The 14,255-nt window shown below is 40.5% G+C and overlaps 1 protein-coding gene across 1 annotated transcript in view; it reads right to left on the reverse strand.

Annotated features, from left to right (window-relative positions):
- The window catches only part of negr1 (neuronal growth regulator 1), a 782,727-nt gene that overhangs the window by 160,748 nt on the left and 607,724 nt on the right, over positions 1-14,255 (reverse strand). The window contains exon 5 of the mRNA XM_028812146.2: positions 10,949-11,069. Within this exon, the coding sequence (XP_028667979.1) occupies positions 10,949-11,069 (121 nt within the window). The remainder of the gene's footprint in view (positions 1-10,948; positions 11,070-14,255) is intronic.

A 14,255-nucleotide genomic window follows, 5' to 3' on the forward strand; every position in this document is an offset into this window, starting at 1 on the left:
TAAGCAGCCAAACACTTGTTACACTCACTCCTAAAAGATTACTCTGTGGCATCTATCTATCTATCTATCTATCTATCTATCTATCTATCTATCTATCTATCTATCTATCTATCTATCTATCTATCTATCTATCTATCTATCATTGGGCGGTGACCCTTTCCAGACCCAGGACATGCTGGGAGGGATCATACCTCTGACTTTGGAACACCTGGGAATTTTTTAGAAAGTGCTGGAATTTCTAGCTAGGGACAAGGAAATCTGGACTGACCAGCTTGGTATGCTGCCATCATGACCTTCACCAGGAAAAGTGTTTTGAGAAGATTAAATAATTAGATAAAATGAGACTTTAATCTCACAAGATATCATAAATGCCCGTCATGGGAAAGGGAAAAAAAAAACATTAAAACCTATGTCTTGCAAATGGTAAGCTTTAAATAAAAAGTAGATATTTGTAAATGACAAAACAAAGGGAAAAGAAATAAGGCAACAGGATTTGCATAAATAGGTAATCCAGAACAAAGTCCTGAAATATAACCCAATAATCAAAACCAAGAAAAAAAGCAAATAAATCCAAAAATCAGAAGAAAGCAATGCTCAGTATGAACTCTATACTGTAAATGTCAATGCAGGACTGAAGGATCCGCTCCCAGCTTCAGAATATAAAGGCTGAGGGCGGTCCTTCACCTGTGACATCAGGGTGGCTCCACCCACAAAACACAAGGAATACCTTCAAAGACACAGAAGCAGACTTCTTACAAATTAAATAATTAGGGGAACACAATCAAAGAAAAACTGAATGTTACTTAAAGGAAAAACCAAATGCACAATTTCTAAAATATGGAAACGTAATAAGCAACAAAAATATTAAATATAAAAGAAAGAAATTTAAGCCAGGTGAATAACCATAGCTGAATATAACAATTGGAGACCCTTTTCAGTTTGCCTTTGTTATGGTATAGCCATAAATTTACTGAGTCTTTTTATTGTTATTTGAATATACATTTGCATGTTCTGTTATTAATTCTGTTTTTGTTTTTTCTGTGGTTTTTTATTGAATTAGTTATTCATTATTGTATTATGTTAACGTTGTATCTATTTAAGAAATAATGCAAAAGTTAGATCCCTACTGAAATGTCAGGACACTGAAAAAAATAATTCCTGCTTTTGTTTTTAGCCGGCTGGATTAATTAATTCATGTAGAGATTTTCTTGCTACTCAGAGCATTTTACATAGTGTGGGGAACAGCCCAGACACAGAGAGGTAGACATGTTTAAAGCACCACCACACATTTTATTTACAATTATATACAACTAATGAAGCACACAACCCAGTGCCATAGCACTAATCACCCTCAGTCCAGGCCCTCAACAATGCCTTCTTCACCGCCTCCACTCCTCTCCTCCGAGCTCCGTCCTCTTCCACCCGACTCCAGCCACTGAAAGGAGGGAGGCGGCCCCTTTTATACACACCTGGATGTGCTCCAGGTGCCTTCCGATTAGCTTCCGCCGGCACTCCCCAGTGTGGCGGAAGTACCGGCTGTGCACCCGGAAGTACTCCGGGTGTCCCTGGTCTTCTTCCCCTCATCACTTCTGGATGTGGCGGAAGTGCTGAGGACCAGGGCTCCATAGGCATTGGGGTGCCCCCTGGTTGGTGACCACGGGCCCCTATGGGGTTGAGCTTCTAAGCTCTGTTCCCGTGGTCCTCAAAGCCAGCAGGGCGGTCGCCCCCACGTGGTCCGGGGGAGGCATAAGCCCTCCTCTGGTCCTCCTGGGCATCCCGGCTGGGTACCACCCCCAGCCTCCTGTGACAATAGAGAGAGGGGAACCAATTCCAACACCACCAAGGTGTAGCACCCACCTGGATGAGGTGGCGTCAGTCATTATTGGCGCCAGTACACTCACCACACATTAGTTATTGGATGGTGAAGGAGTGAGAGAGAGATAGCCAATTAGAGACAGGGGATGATTAGGAGACCAGGATAGATGTGATCAAGATGGGCAACTTAGCCAGGACATCGGATACACCCTAAATTAGTGCAATGCACTTCCGTCAGGATTACCTAAGAAAACACATAAATCAGCTTCAGCTCATTCCAAACACAGCAGCAAGAATCTTAACTAATAAAAAAAATAGTTTCAGCAGTTTTAGCTTCAATACACTGACTGTCAATATCCATTAGGATCGATTTTAAAATACTGTTGATCATGTTAACAATCTCACTCCTGCCTACACTTTGCACCCATCTTTAGGGACTTAAAAATCATACTATATCTAAGGACTAATGCCCACCATAATGTAAAGGGTAAGTGTCTGTGTGTCTGTGTTTCTGTATGTCCATCCAGTTACTATGTCTTTGTCATTCTAACAGACAGCACATCGCAAACATCTGTAGTATTAAAATCCATAAGATTTGTTATTCCAACAGATGGCTCATCACAAACTTTAACACTGCTTTTACAAATTCTATACCAAATGGAATATAACAGAGGTACATACATTGCATTGTTCATTCCAACAGATGGTGCATTGCAACCGTTTACGGTAATGTTCATGCTGAGGTCTACCTTGATTACTTAGATTTCAACCCATCTTACATGTATAGCACAGCTAGTTTACAAAGATCCATATCGATTGGTTTTATGCTGTTTATTCATTAATATTATTAAATAATTTTAATAGTTTTCTTTTGTTGTTACTATTTCTTTGAAATTTTGTAAAGCACTTCGATCTACATCCTGTGTATGATAATCTGCTATAGAAATAAATGCTGTTGTTATTAGTTTATTTTGTTATTGTCAACTGCCCTGTCTCCAGTATGTAGAGCCCAAGGAGGCAGGACCACCTGGTTATGCAGCTGGGGACGGCCTCAGCAGTATTTACCATTTCTACTGTTCTCTCTGCAGCTTCAGCATTGTCAACTTTGACTCCTGATGTTTCATTTTGCTTTTCTTTTGATGTTCTGATTTGCTGTAAGGTACTGTTTCAGTTGATGTTTATTTGGAGCCAGTTGCTTTTAAGTTTTGCCTTTGGCAATAACTATTTTGCTTGTTTGTGTTACTGCCTTTTTTTACTTGTTCTATTGCTGAATTTGTTTGAATAAATCTTCAAATATATTTGTTTATTCTTGACCCAGAGTTTCATCAGCTTTCATTTTCTTCAGGTTTTGGGATAGTTTGAGGCTTTCTTATTCAGAGCCTTAGCCCCATTTTGGACCTGTGTGGGTCGGAAAACCTGCTTGTGGAATTTGGGGCTAGGCCGCCCTGTGGGGAGGCCTATCCAGTAGGCAGAGAGTAGAATTACGGGGAGGTCTGGCCTTTTGTTTGATCTATTTATTTATTTATTTTGTAAGTCTGCACCCTTTTTTTACTTTGATGAAGTGGATATCACAACAGCCTTTATGTCTCTTAAAGTGAAAATTTCCATTGTGTACTTCTAGTTTGGTATGTATGTTTCAAATTTAGATTAATTTTGCTTTTTAATTTGCTTTTTGATTTAAATTGAGGGTGGCATGGTGGCACAGTGGGTAGCGCTGCTGCCTCGCAGTTGGGAGATCTGGGGACCTGGGTTCACTCCTGGGTCCTCCCTGCGTGGTTTGCATGTTCTCCCCGTGGGTTTCCTCTGGGCGCTCCGGTTTCCTCCCACAGTCCAAAGACATACAGGTTAGGTGGATTGGCAATTCTAAATTAGCCCTAGTGTGGGTGTGTTTGTGTGTGTCCTGTGGTGGGTTGGCACCCAGCCCGGGATTGGTTCCTGCCTTGTGCCCTGTGTTGGCTGGGATTGGCTCAAGCAGACCCCCTGACCCTGTGTTCAGATTCAGCGGGTTGGAAAATGGATGGATGGATGGATTTAAATTGATTCTTCTCAATAATATGTATTAAATAATTATTCTTATTTTTAGTTAGGGATGGTGCATTTTTGGACCAGGGACACCAAATTCAGTTTTACACAAGATAGTTCCTGTGTGACATTGGTGAAGAGCATCTACACTCTTAAGATTAAAGTGGTCACAGTGATGCCATTGGGGAGCCATTTTTGGTTCCTAACAGATCCATTCCACTTGAAGGTTCCAGAAAGAACCTTTTATTTATTTAGATGCATAACAGGATCCCTACAGTAAATAAGCACAGATAGATGGTAACACATTTGTGTCTATGATTTTAAAAAGACTCTCACTGCATACAACAACACAGACTATGGTGTTCTAATTCTGTTCAGTGCCCTGCTGGGTGGTTTACCATACATTAAAGCTTTCAGTGTTTTTCTTCCACATATTAGGAAATCTTTAAAGAACAAAGAACCAACTTTACATGCGAAGAACCCTTCCCACAGTAACGTGGTGCTTTGCAAAGCAATAGTTCTACAAGGAATGACACAACCCAGTAGAGAAACATAACCTGCCATTAAAGAACCGTTATTTTCAAAATGCAGGAGCAACATTGCTGGGTTAGAGTCGGGTGGGTAAAGGGGGATGGATGTATCGTTACACACCTACCACAGACATACAGCAAGTATTCACAGCACATCACTTTTTCCACATTTTCTTATGTTACAGCCTTATTCCAAAATGGATTAAATTCATTTTTTTCCTCAGAATTCTGCACACAACACCCCATAATGACAACATGAAAAAAGTTTACTTGAGGTTTCTGCAAATTTATTAAAAATAAAAAAACTGAGAAATCCCATGTACCCAAGTATCCCAAGTATTCACAGCCTTTGCTCAATACTTTGTCGATGCACCTTTGGCAGCAATTACAGCCTCAAGTCTTGTTGAATATGATGCCACAAGCTTGGCACACCTATCCTTGGCCCATTCCTCTTTGCAGCACCATGTCAAGCTTCATCAGGTTGGATGGGAAGCGTCGGTGCACAGCCATTTTAAGATCTCTCCAGAGATGTTCAATCGGGTCTGGGCTCTGGCTGGGCCACTCAAGGACATTCACAGAGTTGTCCTGAAGCCACTCCTTTGATATCTTGGCTGTGTGCTTAGGGTCGTTGTCCTGCTGAAAGATGAACCGTCACCCCAGTCTGAGGTCAAGATGGTCAATCTTGAGGTCAAGATGTCTCTGTACATTGCTGCAGTCATCTTTCCCTTTATCCTGACTAGTCTCCCAGTTCCTGCTGCTGAAAAACATCCCCACAGCATGATGCTACCACCACCATGCTTCACTGTAGGGATGGTGCCAGGTTTCCTCCAAACGTGACGCCTGGCATTCACACCAAAGAGTTCAATCTTTGTCTCATCAGACCAGACAATTTTCTTTCTCATGGTCTGAGAGTCCTTCAGGTGCCTCTTGGCAAACTCCAGGTGTGCTGCCATGTGCCTTTTACTAAGGAGTGGTGTCCGTGTGGCCACTCTACCATACAGGCCTGATTGGTGGATTGCTGCAGAGATGGTTGTCCTTCTAGAAGGTTCTCCTCTCTCCACAGAGGACCTCTGGAGCTCTGACAGAGTGACCATCGGGTTCTTGGTCACCTCCCTGACTAAGGCCCTTCTCCCCTGATCGCTCAGTTTAGATGGCCGGCCGGCTCTGGGAAGAGTCCTGGTGGTTTCGAACGTCTTCCACTTACAGATGATGGAGGCCACTGTGCTCATTGGGACCTTCAAAGCAGCAGAAACCTGTAACCTTCCCCAGATATGTGTCTCAAGACAATCCTGCCTCCGAGGTCTACAGACAATTCCTTTGACTTCATGCTTGGTTTGTGCTCTGACATGAATTGTCAACTGTGGGACCTTATATAGACAGGTGTGTGCCTTTTCAAATCATGTCCAGTCAACTGAATTTACCACAGGTGGACTCCAATTAAGCTGCAGAAACATCTCAAGGATGATCAGGGGAAACAGGAGGCACCTTAGCTCAATTTTGAGCTTTATGGCAAAGGCTGTGAATACTTATGTACATGTGCTTTCTCAATTTTTTTATTTTTAATAAATTTGCAAAAAAACCTGTGAATACTTATGTACATGTGCTTTCTCAATTTTTTTATTTTTAATAAATTTGCAAAAACCTCAAGTAAACTTTACGTTGTCATTATGGGGTGTTGTGTGTAGAATTCTGAGGAAAATAATGAATTTTATCCATTTTGGAATAAGGCTGTGACATAACAAAATGTGGAAAAAGTGATGCGCTGTGAATACTTTCCGGATGCACTATATTTCTCTTTGGAGGAGTAACTACACTTTTACTGGGTGGATGTACTACAGGGCAGCATTGACCATTTTTATTGTCAGAATTTGTTAAGGGTGTTATGAGGGAATATACACAACCTGTCAGATTGTAAAGACTACACATGCACTTTCGCTTTGATCCAGGTAGTGTAAGCTGTCCCTGCCCAGACAGCAGACAATTCCGTGCCAAATCTGGTTGACTTTTGGCACTTAAAGGTTCAGTTATGGCCATTGCAAATATATTGTGGCCCAGAAGTGGTACAGATGTAACCAACCACAATTAGTGATGTCCACAGTAAAGAAATTCTAGTTTCATGTAAAGTGTGTCTGGCATTAGAGTTATGGACCTTATGGCCCAGCTGTTGCCAGCCACACGTAGGAGAGTTCATGTCATTTGTACACTGGGGAAAACATAGCCCATATGCCCTGAAGCAGATGTAATATATGTTTTGGAAAAGTATCCTAATTGTATTCAACCATATATAAGGCTTTAATGCCATTTAGATTTTGGACCATTAATTGCCCAAATGCAATTAACCACTGTCACACACGTGCGATTGGGACACAGCTTGAGGGCCTGAATAATAGTAGTACCACACCAGACCAGGGGGTGGTGAGCTGCACTAACTCTCTCTCCCAATCCTCTGCAGACCGTGCATGGGAAATCCCGCTAGGTTCTGGCTCCATTGATGACGTAAGTTCCGGCACCAGGGCGCCATTGATAACATCACTTCCAGTACCGGCGTCATTGAAGATGAAACTTCTGGTCCCGAAGATGTCATTTCAGGGTCTGGTGTTGTTGATGACATCACTTCCATTCCCAATGACATCACTTCCTGTACTGGCCTTTAAAGCTGCCATCTTTCCTCCACACCATCAGTTCTGTTCTGGACTCTAACCTGTGATCATATCTCAACAATTTATCCATTTTTCAGCCAAGGCATATTATACGGGTGGCTGCCCCAAACCTTTGTGATGTCTCTTGGCCATTTTTGTGACAGCGCACATCCAGTATGCCTGGCATTGCAGTTTTGGGCCAAATAAGGCCTAACAGTAACCAGAAGGGTTTTCATGGCATTTGTATTTTGGGCCTACTGTGGCCCATAAAGTAAAGTGTGTATATCATTTCCATTTTGGGTCAACAATAACCCAGCTGTAACTAGCCACACGTGTCCATGAAAGGCCTATTTGGAAGGGACACTTTACCTTTAATGTCCATGAACTGTGTAGAAGTGTTATGCACTTGAGATTAAATGCTGTTAAGGAAGGATGATCCCTAAAATAATGACACTAAGACTTTTTATTAATCTACTAGCAAAATACCCGCGCTTCGCAGCGGAGAAGTAGTGTGTTAAAGAGGTTATGAAAAAGAAAAGGAAACATTTTAAAAATAACGTAACATGATTGTCAATGTAATTGTGTTGTCATTGTTATGAGTGTTGCTGTCATATATATATATATATACACACAGACACACATAAACATATATAACATATATATATGTATATATGTTTATACATATTTATATACATATCTACATATACACATATCTACATATACACATATATATATATATATATATATATATATATATACATCAACATATATACATATATATATACACACATATCAACATATATATACACATACATATACACACATACATACACACACACATATACATATATACACACATACATACACACACATACATATATATATATATACACACACAACATACATACACATATATATATATATATATACACACACACAGACATATATATACATATATATATTTACATATCTACATATATATATAATATCTACATATATATACACATATATATATATATATACATATTTATATATATCCACATATATCTACATATTATATATATATATATATATATATATATATATATATTACGATTGTTATAGTTCTCTTTGTATACCACGTTGTCAGTTCAGCACTCCGGTTGTAATATGACCAAGCTGTGCAAGCACACTCTTGAGAATGCAACGTATAGTTGAAAAGCAGAAATCTTGCCTCAAATCAATGGCAACCTTTTGTAGGTCTGTGAACTTAATTTAAACTTTAGGTTTACACGGTGTTTTGTTTCCGACGTGCTGCTTTCAGTCAGTTCACGTGAGCCGCTCTCTTGTGTGATGTTGCGATGTCCACGGCTTTATTTAATGTTAGCTAAGACCCGACACTTCAAAGTTTCTCGCTACAGCAATTTTAACTCCGTTACAAAGTGATCCAAATCTCGTTTATACCTCGTGTCTTCTCATTAAACTTGTATCTCGCGAATATGGTATTGCAAACGGCAGCGGGAGCGTTTCTATAAACTTAATTTAAACTTATGGTTTACACCGTGCTTCGCTTCTTATTGTTTCGCTGCCTTCTCAATTGTGTAATGAATGTTTTCTTCAGCGCTCTTTGGGTACGTACTGCCTTCATAGTCAGTTCATGTGATTACGTGGGTGGCGTGATGACGCGATACGCATCTCCGCCTCCCACGGTCAGCGAGCTGCAGTCCATTACAGTATATGGACAAAAAAGAGGTTCCAGTTATGACCGTTACGCTTTGAATTTCGAAATGAAACCTGCCTAACTTTTGTAAGTAAGCTGTAAGGAATGAGCCTGCCAAATTTCAGCCTTCCACCTACACGGGAAGTTGGAGAATTAGTGATGAGTCAGTCAGTCAGTCAGTCAGTCAGTCAGTCAGTGAGTCAGTGAGGGCTTTGCCTTTTATTAGTATAGATAAACTTTTTATGGACAAAAAAAAATTAAAATACATTCATTCGATATTTGCTGTGACCACGCAGTCTCAGTTCTTTTGGGGTGTGCAGCTTTTGTGATGTGTTTGTGCTCAGGCCCACATCCTGCTTCAGATTTGGTCTTATTAAGGCTGAGCTGTAGTTGTGCTCTGGCCCAGTTGGGCTTCACATGTCATCTTCAGAAGGTTCAGTTGTGCCCCAGGTCTGGCCCAACGCATACCCAAGCCTTGGTTTAATAAAGGTTGATTTGAGGCTGTGTTCTTAATGTCAGATATGGATGAGTTGATCACCATCATTCCAGGGGTCAAATGAAGGTGGTAAGCATGGGTCAGCACTGGGCTATTACTCAATTGCTATTTGGGCGGTCAGTTAGTTAGTATTTTGTTTTTAACTAACAGAAGATAAACCCTTAGCAACGTGTGCAATGAATTGATTTTTAGTGGTAATGGACATTGCTTTCATTTGCTTTAAAGTGTTCTGCTCATTGATTTTCTTTCATCCGACCATGTTAGAGCGAGTACTGTAAGTCAGCTTAATGAGAAAGTACGACTAATTTTGTGTAACGGCAGCCTGCTCTCCATTTATCATGCGACTCCACTTTAGGGATTCCCAATATGCTGAGGTGAAGGCATTTGAGTAACGTGCCAACAGTTAAGATGGATGTGTCTACAGGCATTCATCTCAAATAACCCATTTGTAAAGTGGAGATTTACAAACATCAAAGAACATAAGAAACTTGACAAACGAGGGGAGATCCTCCAGTCCATCAAGCCCATTTGTTTAGATAACTGCTAAGCTGTTCCAGCATCTCATCTAGATCCTTCTTAAAGGTTATCAATGTTTCTGCTTCAACTCCATGTCTCAGTAGTCCTACAACTCTTTGTATTCAGAAATATTTCCCGGCTTCACTTTTAAATGCACTTCCCCTTAATTTCTGATATCCTCAAATACGAGATTCGCCCGTACGTTTAAAGAATGTTGCTGTATCTGCCTTCCATTGGTGTCAAATGTAGAAATACTACAATGTAGGATGATTTGGTAACACTGTAGTTAGATACTACAAAAACGCATCTATTACTATTAAATTAAGTAATTTCTGTAAATTTAATGTTTTATCTTGCCCAATCTAGACCCTTACAGTGAAAAGTATAGGGGAACAGAGGAAATGCTTAAGAACTTAACAAATATGTCCAATTTTCAAGCAAAGACAGCTGTTGAGTATTGATCCACACCTTCTGTGTTTTCGACACATGTTTGTGACAAGAAAAGAGATCTGTAAATAATTGTTTTATCGCATATTCCTAGTGCTATTTTTCTCATGGTAGGAATATGTTTTCTTTTTGCTTGTGTGAATGTTCACGTAAATTTCAATCAAAACCAAACCAACCATGTGACATGAAAAGTTTACTGTGATTTGGTCTGTCGCGAGTAAACCACATCCTGGGTGGGTGAAAAGTTGTTGCGCAAGGATACCAAGTACTGAGCTATCGCACACAGCTGGTCTTCTTTTAAAATGGCTGGAACTCATATTATTGGTGTTTATGTTGTTCAAAAATTACATGTAATAAAGTATTTTACAATGTGTGTGTTATCGCAACATGCAGATCGGTATTCGACAACTGTCTTGTCTTGAAAAATGGACGTATTTGGTTAAATTTTCAAGCTTCCCCTCCATGCCCCATAAACTGCAATGCAAAGTGCCAGTGTGGGTAAGATATAAAATATTTTACATTTATAAAAAATCAATTACATTTAGAACACCAGTTTGTGTGCCAATTGCATATACGGTATAGCATTTTTGTGAAGAAAAAAGTTTGACTTGAAAAATGCTGAACTTAATCCTTTAACGTTTAGAAATAACCTCCTGATCTGCTAGCAACTGAGGTGAAAGGAACGACATTTGATTAACAGTAACCTCCCCTTACAGTTCTCATTTGTTATTTCATAACTAGGTCACAAATACACCCGAGCGGTTTATGATGGCACAGTACTTACTTCTTCTCTCCTTTGTACCATTCAAAAAGCGGCGAGGGCACTGCAGCAGTCTCACATCGTATCAATCCAGGGCGGCCCAGGCCCATTCCGGTGAGCTTCATCTCCAGTATTGTCGGAGGATCTACGGAAAACATTAGACATCGGTGACATGTTCTTGTCTTTTAGCTCTGCACTAACTAAAGCATGCAGAAACAGTTTTATAAATGACTGTAGCTCCCGGGTGTCACACAGGGTCATCGTCGATGAGCTGTGACGAAGAGATGTGCCGTGCAGGAGCCAGGTGATTATCCTTGGGGAACATTTCTATTGGGTGTGATGTGAACTTTTGAAAGGTAAACTTAGCCTTGCAATTAGGAATTGTATCATGCTTATTTTTTCTCAAATTAAACAAAAAAAAATGCTTGCAAGGCTTAGCTAAAATACTGAGGATAGCAGCAGGGTTATTGTCGATACTTTTCGCTTTAAGCATACAGATGCATGCAGCTGCCTACAGCAGTAACCTCAAATCAACTATCTCCATATTAATTCACATATATTGCACTTAAGTAAACACTGGCAATCTGTTATCTTAATTACTGTTTCTTCCTTCAATACTCTTGTGCGCTATCCTTACCAAACAGTATATCGACTCATCCTAAAAATATTATAAAAGGTGCTGGATGTTGTTGTCGATCCCCTGACAATGACTAAGTGCCGTTTGTTATTAATTGCATGACATGCATGATACTATAACTAAACACATAGAACCATTGCTTTCCGTGGCCAGCCATCTCTGCAGTTTTGGGGGGCTTGGTAAATATGTATTATTTGCACCAGACATTTTCAACTGTGTGCTGTAATAGTGATGCAATATAAAATCAATGAAGAATTGCTCATGGGCCACTGTGACCCAGAGGTTAACCAGATGGACTATGCAGTAAATACACGACTTCCATTACTGGCTCATCACGTGACCAGTTCTCTAAACATACATTGGGCTTCCATTAAAACTGAGCTCTGTGCTGAGAGTACGCAAGATCCATATGTAATAAGACAAATCTCTACTCTGTATGCAGCATGCAGTTAGCAGGTACCAATTTAAGGCAGTTCATCACATCTGATAAGCAAAAAGTGGTTTTAGAGTTTAATGTCATCAAGCTTTTTTTTTTAAATGTTATTTCAAGAAAGTAACAGAGTGTACAATCCAGCAGATAAAATTGGCAGAGCTTATGTAATGACAAATAACTTCAAAGTCAATCTAGAAAAAAAAAAAACACCAGAGAATTTAAAGAGAAAACAAAAAAAAAATAATTAATGAAACAAGAATTCAAACTCAAATCGAGGCCATCAAGCATTTAGAAGATACCTTTGTTATGGATTGCTACCAAGAGGAAAAGGAAATAGTCTGGCCATAGAAAGAAATTCAATTAAGAACATAAGAAATTTGACAAACAAGAGGATATCATTCAAACCATCAAGCTTATTCCAAATCAAAAATGAAAGACATTTTGAAAATTACGTGGTAAACGTAACAGATAGAAGCTGACGCAATACAACATGTTTGTGATGGCTTATGGGTAGTACGAACATGGGTATCACAGTGCTCTAGACTAGTTGAAGCCAATGGCAAATGAAAATGGACCCTCTGCTGCAAGATTCCACTATTGTTGAATAATGCGCCATCGTGAGATTTCTTTGGACAGAGGGAGTGAAACCTGTTGAAAGTCACCCGAAGATGTTGGCTCAGTATGGAAGTGAAAACAGCCTGACTCAACGAAAAGTTTATGAATGGGTAGAAAGGATTAAAGTAGAAAGAGCAAGAGGAACCGACGGAGCTCAATCTGGTCGACAATCAACATTGCGCACACAAGCCCGCATCGACATGGTTTCATCAGAGAAGACCGATGGATTGCGTTGTCCACTGTTGCTAGGCATTTGGATATCAGCTATGGGGAAGTCGGCATGGCACTACACACTCACACGCCAGCCTCGGAGCGTATCTTACATCCACTTAGCTAGCGAACGAGAGAACTACCGTAGATACTCGCGTATTAGTCGATCTCGCAGATAAGTCGAGTGTATTTTTAAGCCGAAAATTACGAAATTTGTTATGACCCGCGTATAAGTCGAGGGTAAAACTTGACAGCTATCAGAGATAGGGGGCGACAATCAGCTGTTAATGGCGACAAAACTCACTGTCTCGTCACAGGCATTCCCTCTGTGCTTGGAGAAATGCTAGACTCGTTGACTCGGCAACTAATCCTTGCATGTGTGTGAGTTGCGAAATGTAAACAAGGCAAGATGGCATCGACATGTCACAAGGAGAACGACGCGAGTGCAGAAAAGGAAACACTCGGCAGACGATGTTTTGGACATTATCGCTGAGTCGGACACTGATTTTTCAGAATCGGATTTTATTGACAGTGATCAGGAATCGAGCAAGAGAGTGAGAAGCCAGCATCAGCTGATCGGACACCAGCAGATGCCGCGCCAGCTGATCAGCTGCCAGCTGAGTGCATTTGCGCAGCCGATGCACCTACGGCAAGGTTCGCGTGGGAGGAATACCCAGACATTGATCCGTGGGAGCCGAACTGGCTACTGGACTTCACAAGACAGCATGGCTTGCTGTAGGACACGACAGATCACCCGCTGCTGGACTACTTCAGGCTGCTGTCTCCTGATGCTGCTTTTCAGCTACTGTCAGACGAGACAAACAGGTAGGCAGAGAAATTTTTTGAATTGCGGGCTGCGCTTGCATTGCATTGATAGCGTGTGTTGCCTTGGTTCTTTTGATTCCAAATCTGGTTGCACGTGGCAGCTAATGGTATGTTTGTTATCCAAAACCTGCAAAAGCTTATGCTCAAATTCAAGTATTTCACAGTTTAAAGAATTATTTAATGAAATTAGAAAAAACTAGCTAATTAGCAATAGTATTGCTGGCTTATAATTATTTCAAAGACCATGGGAAACGGCAGATGGCCGGTGACTTAACACTGTGAAGCGTTGAGTGTACAATGCCATTACCCAAATTCTATAGACAATTGTGTTGCCCCGTGGATAAGTTGACCTTGTTTTTTTGAATGAATTTTAAAGAATACATTTTTCGACTTATACGCGAGTATAAACAGTACTTAACGGATTCAGATCAGTTTTTTTTTCTATAATTTGCTTCAACATTTCAGTTGATTTTGAGACCTGTCTCATCACGCTAACAATCATTGTTTGCTTCATTTATTTGTGCGAATCTGAGAGACATGCAGTGGGCAAGAGGAGGGGGGTGAGGCTCTACACACTCACACGCCAGCCTCGGGGCGTATCTTACATCCGC

This window comes from Erpetoichthys calabaricus, chromosome 10 (genome assembly GCF_900747795.2).
Source record: "Erpetoichthys calabaricus chromosome 10, fErpCal1.3, whole genome shotgun sequence".
In the NCBI taxonomy this organism is placed as follows: Eukaryota; Metazoa; Chordata; class Cladistia; order Polypteriformes; family Polypteridae; genus Erpetoichthys; species Erpetoichthys calabaricus.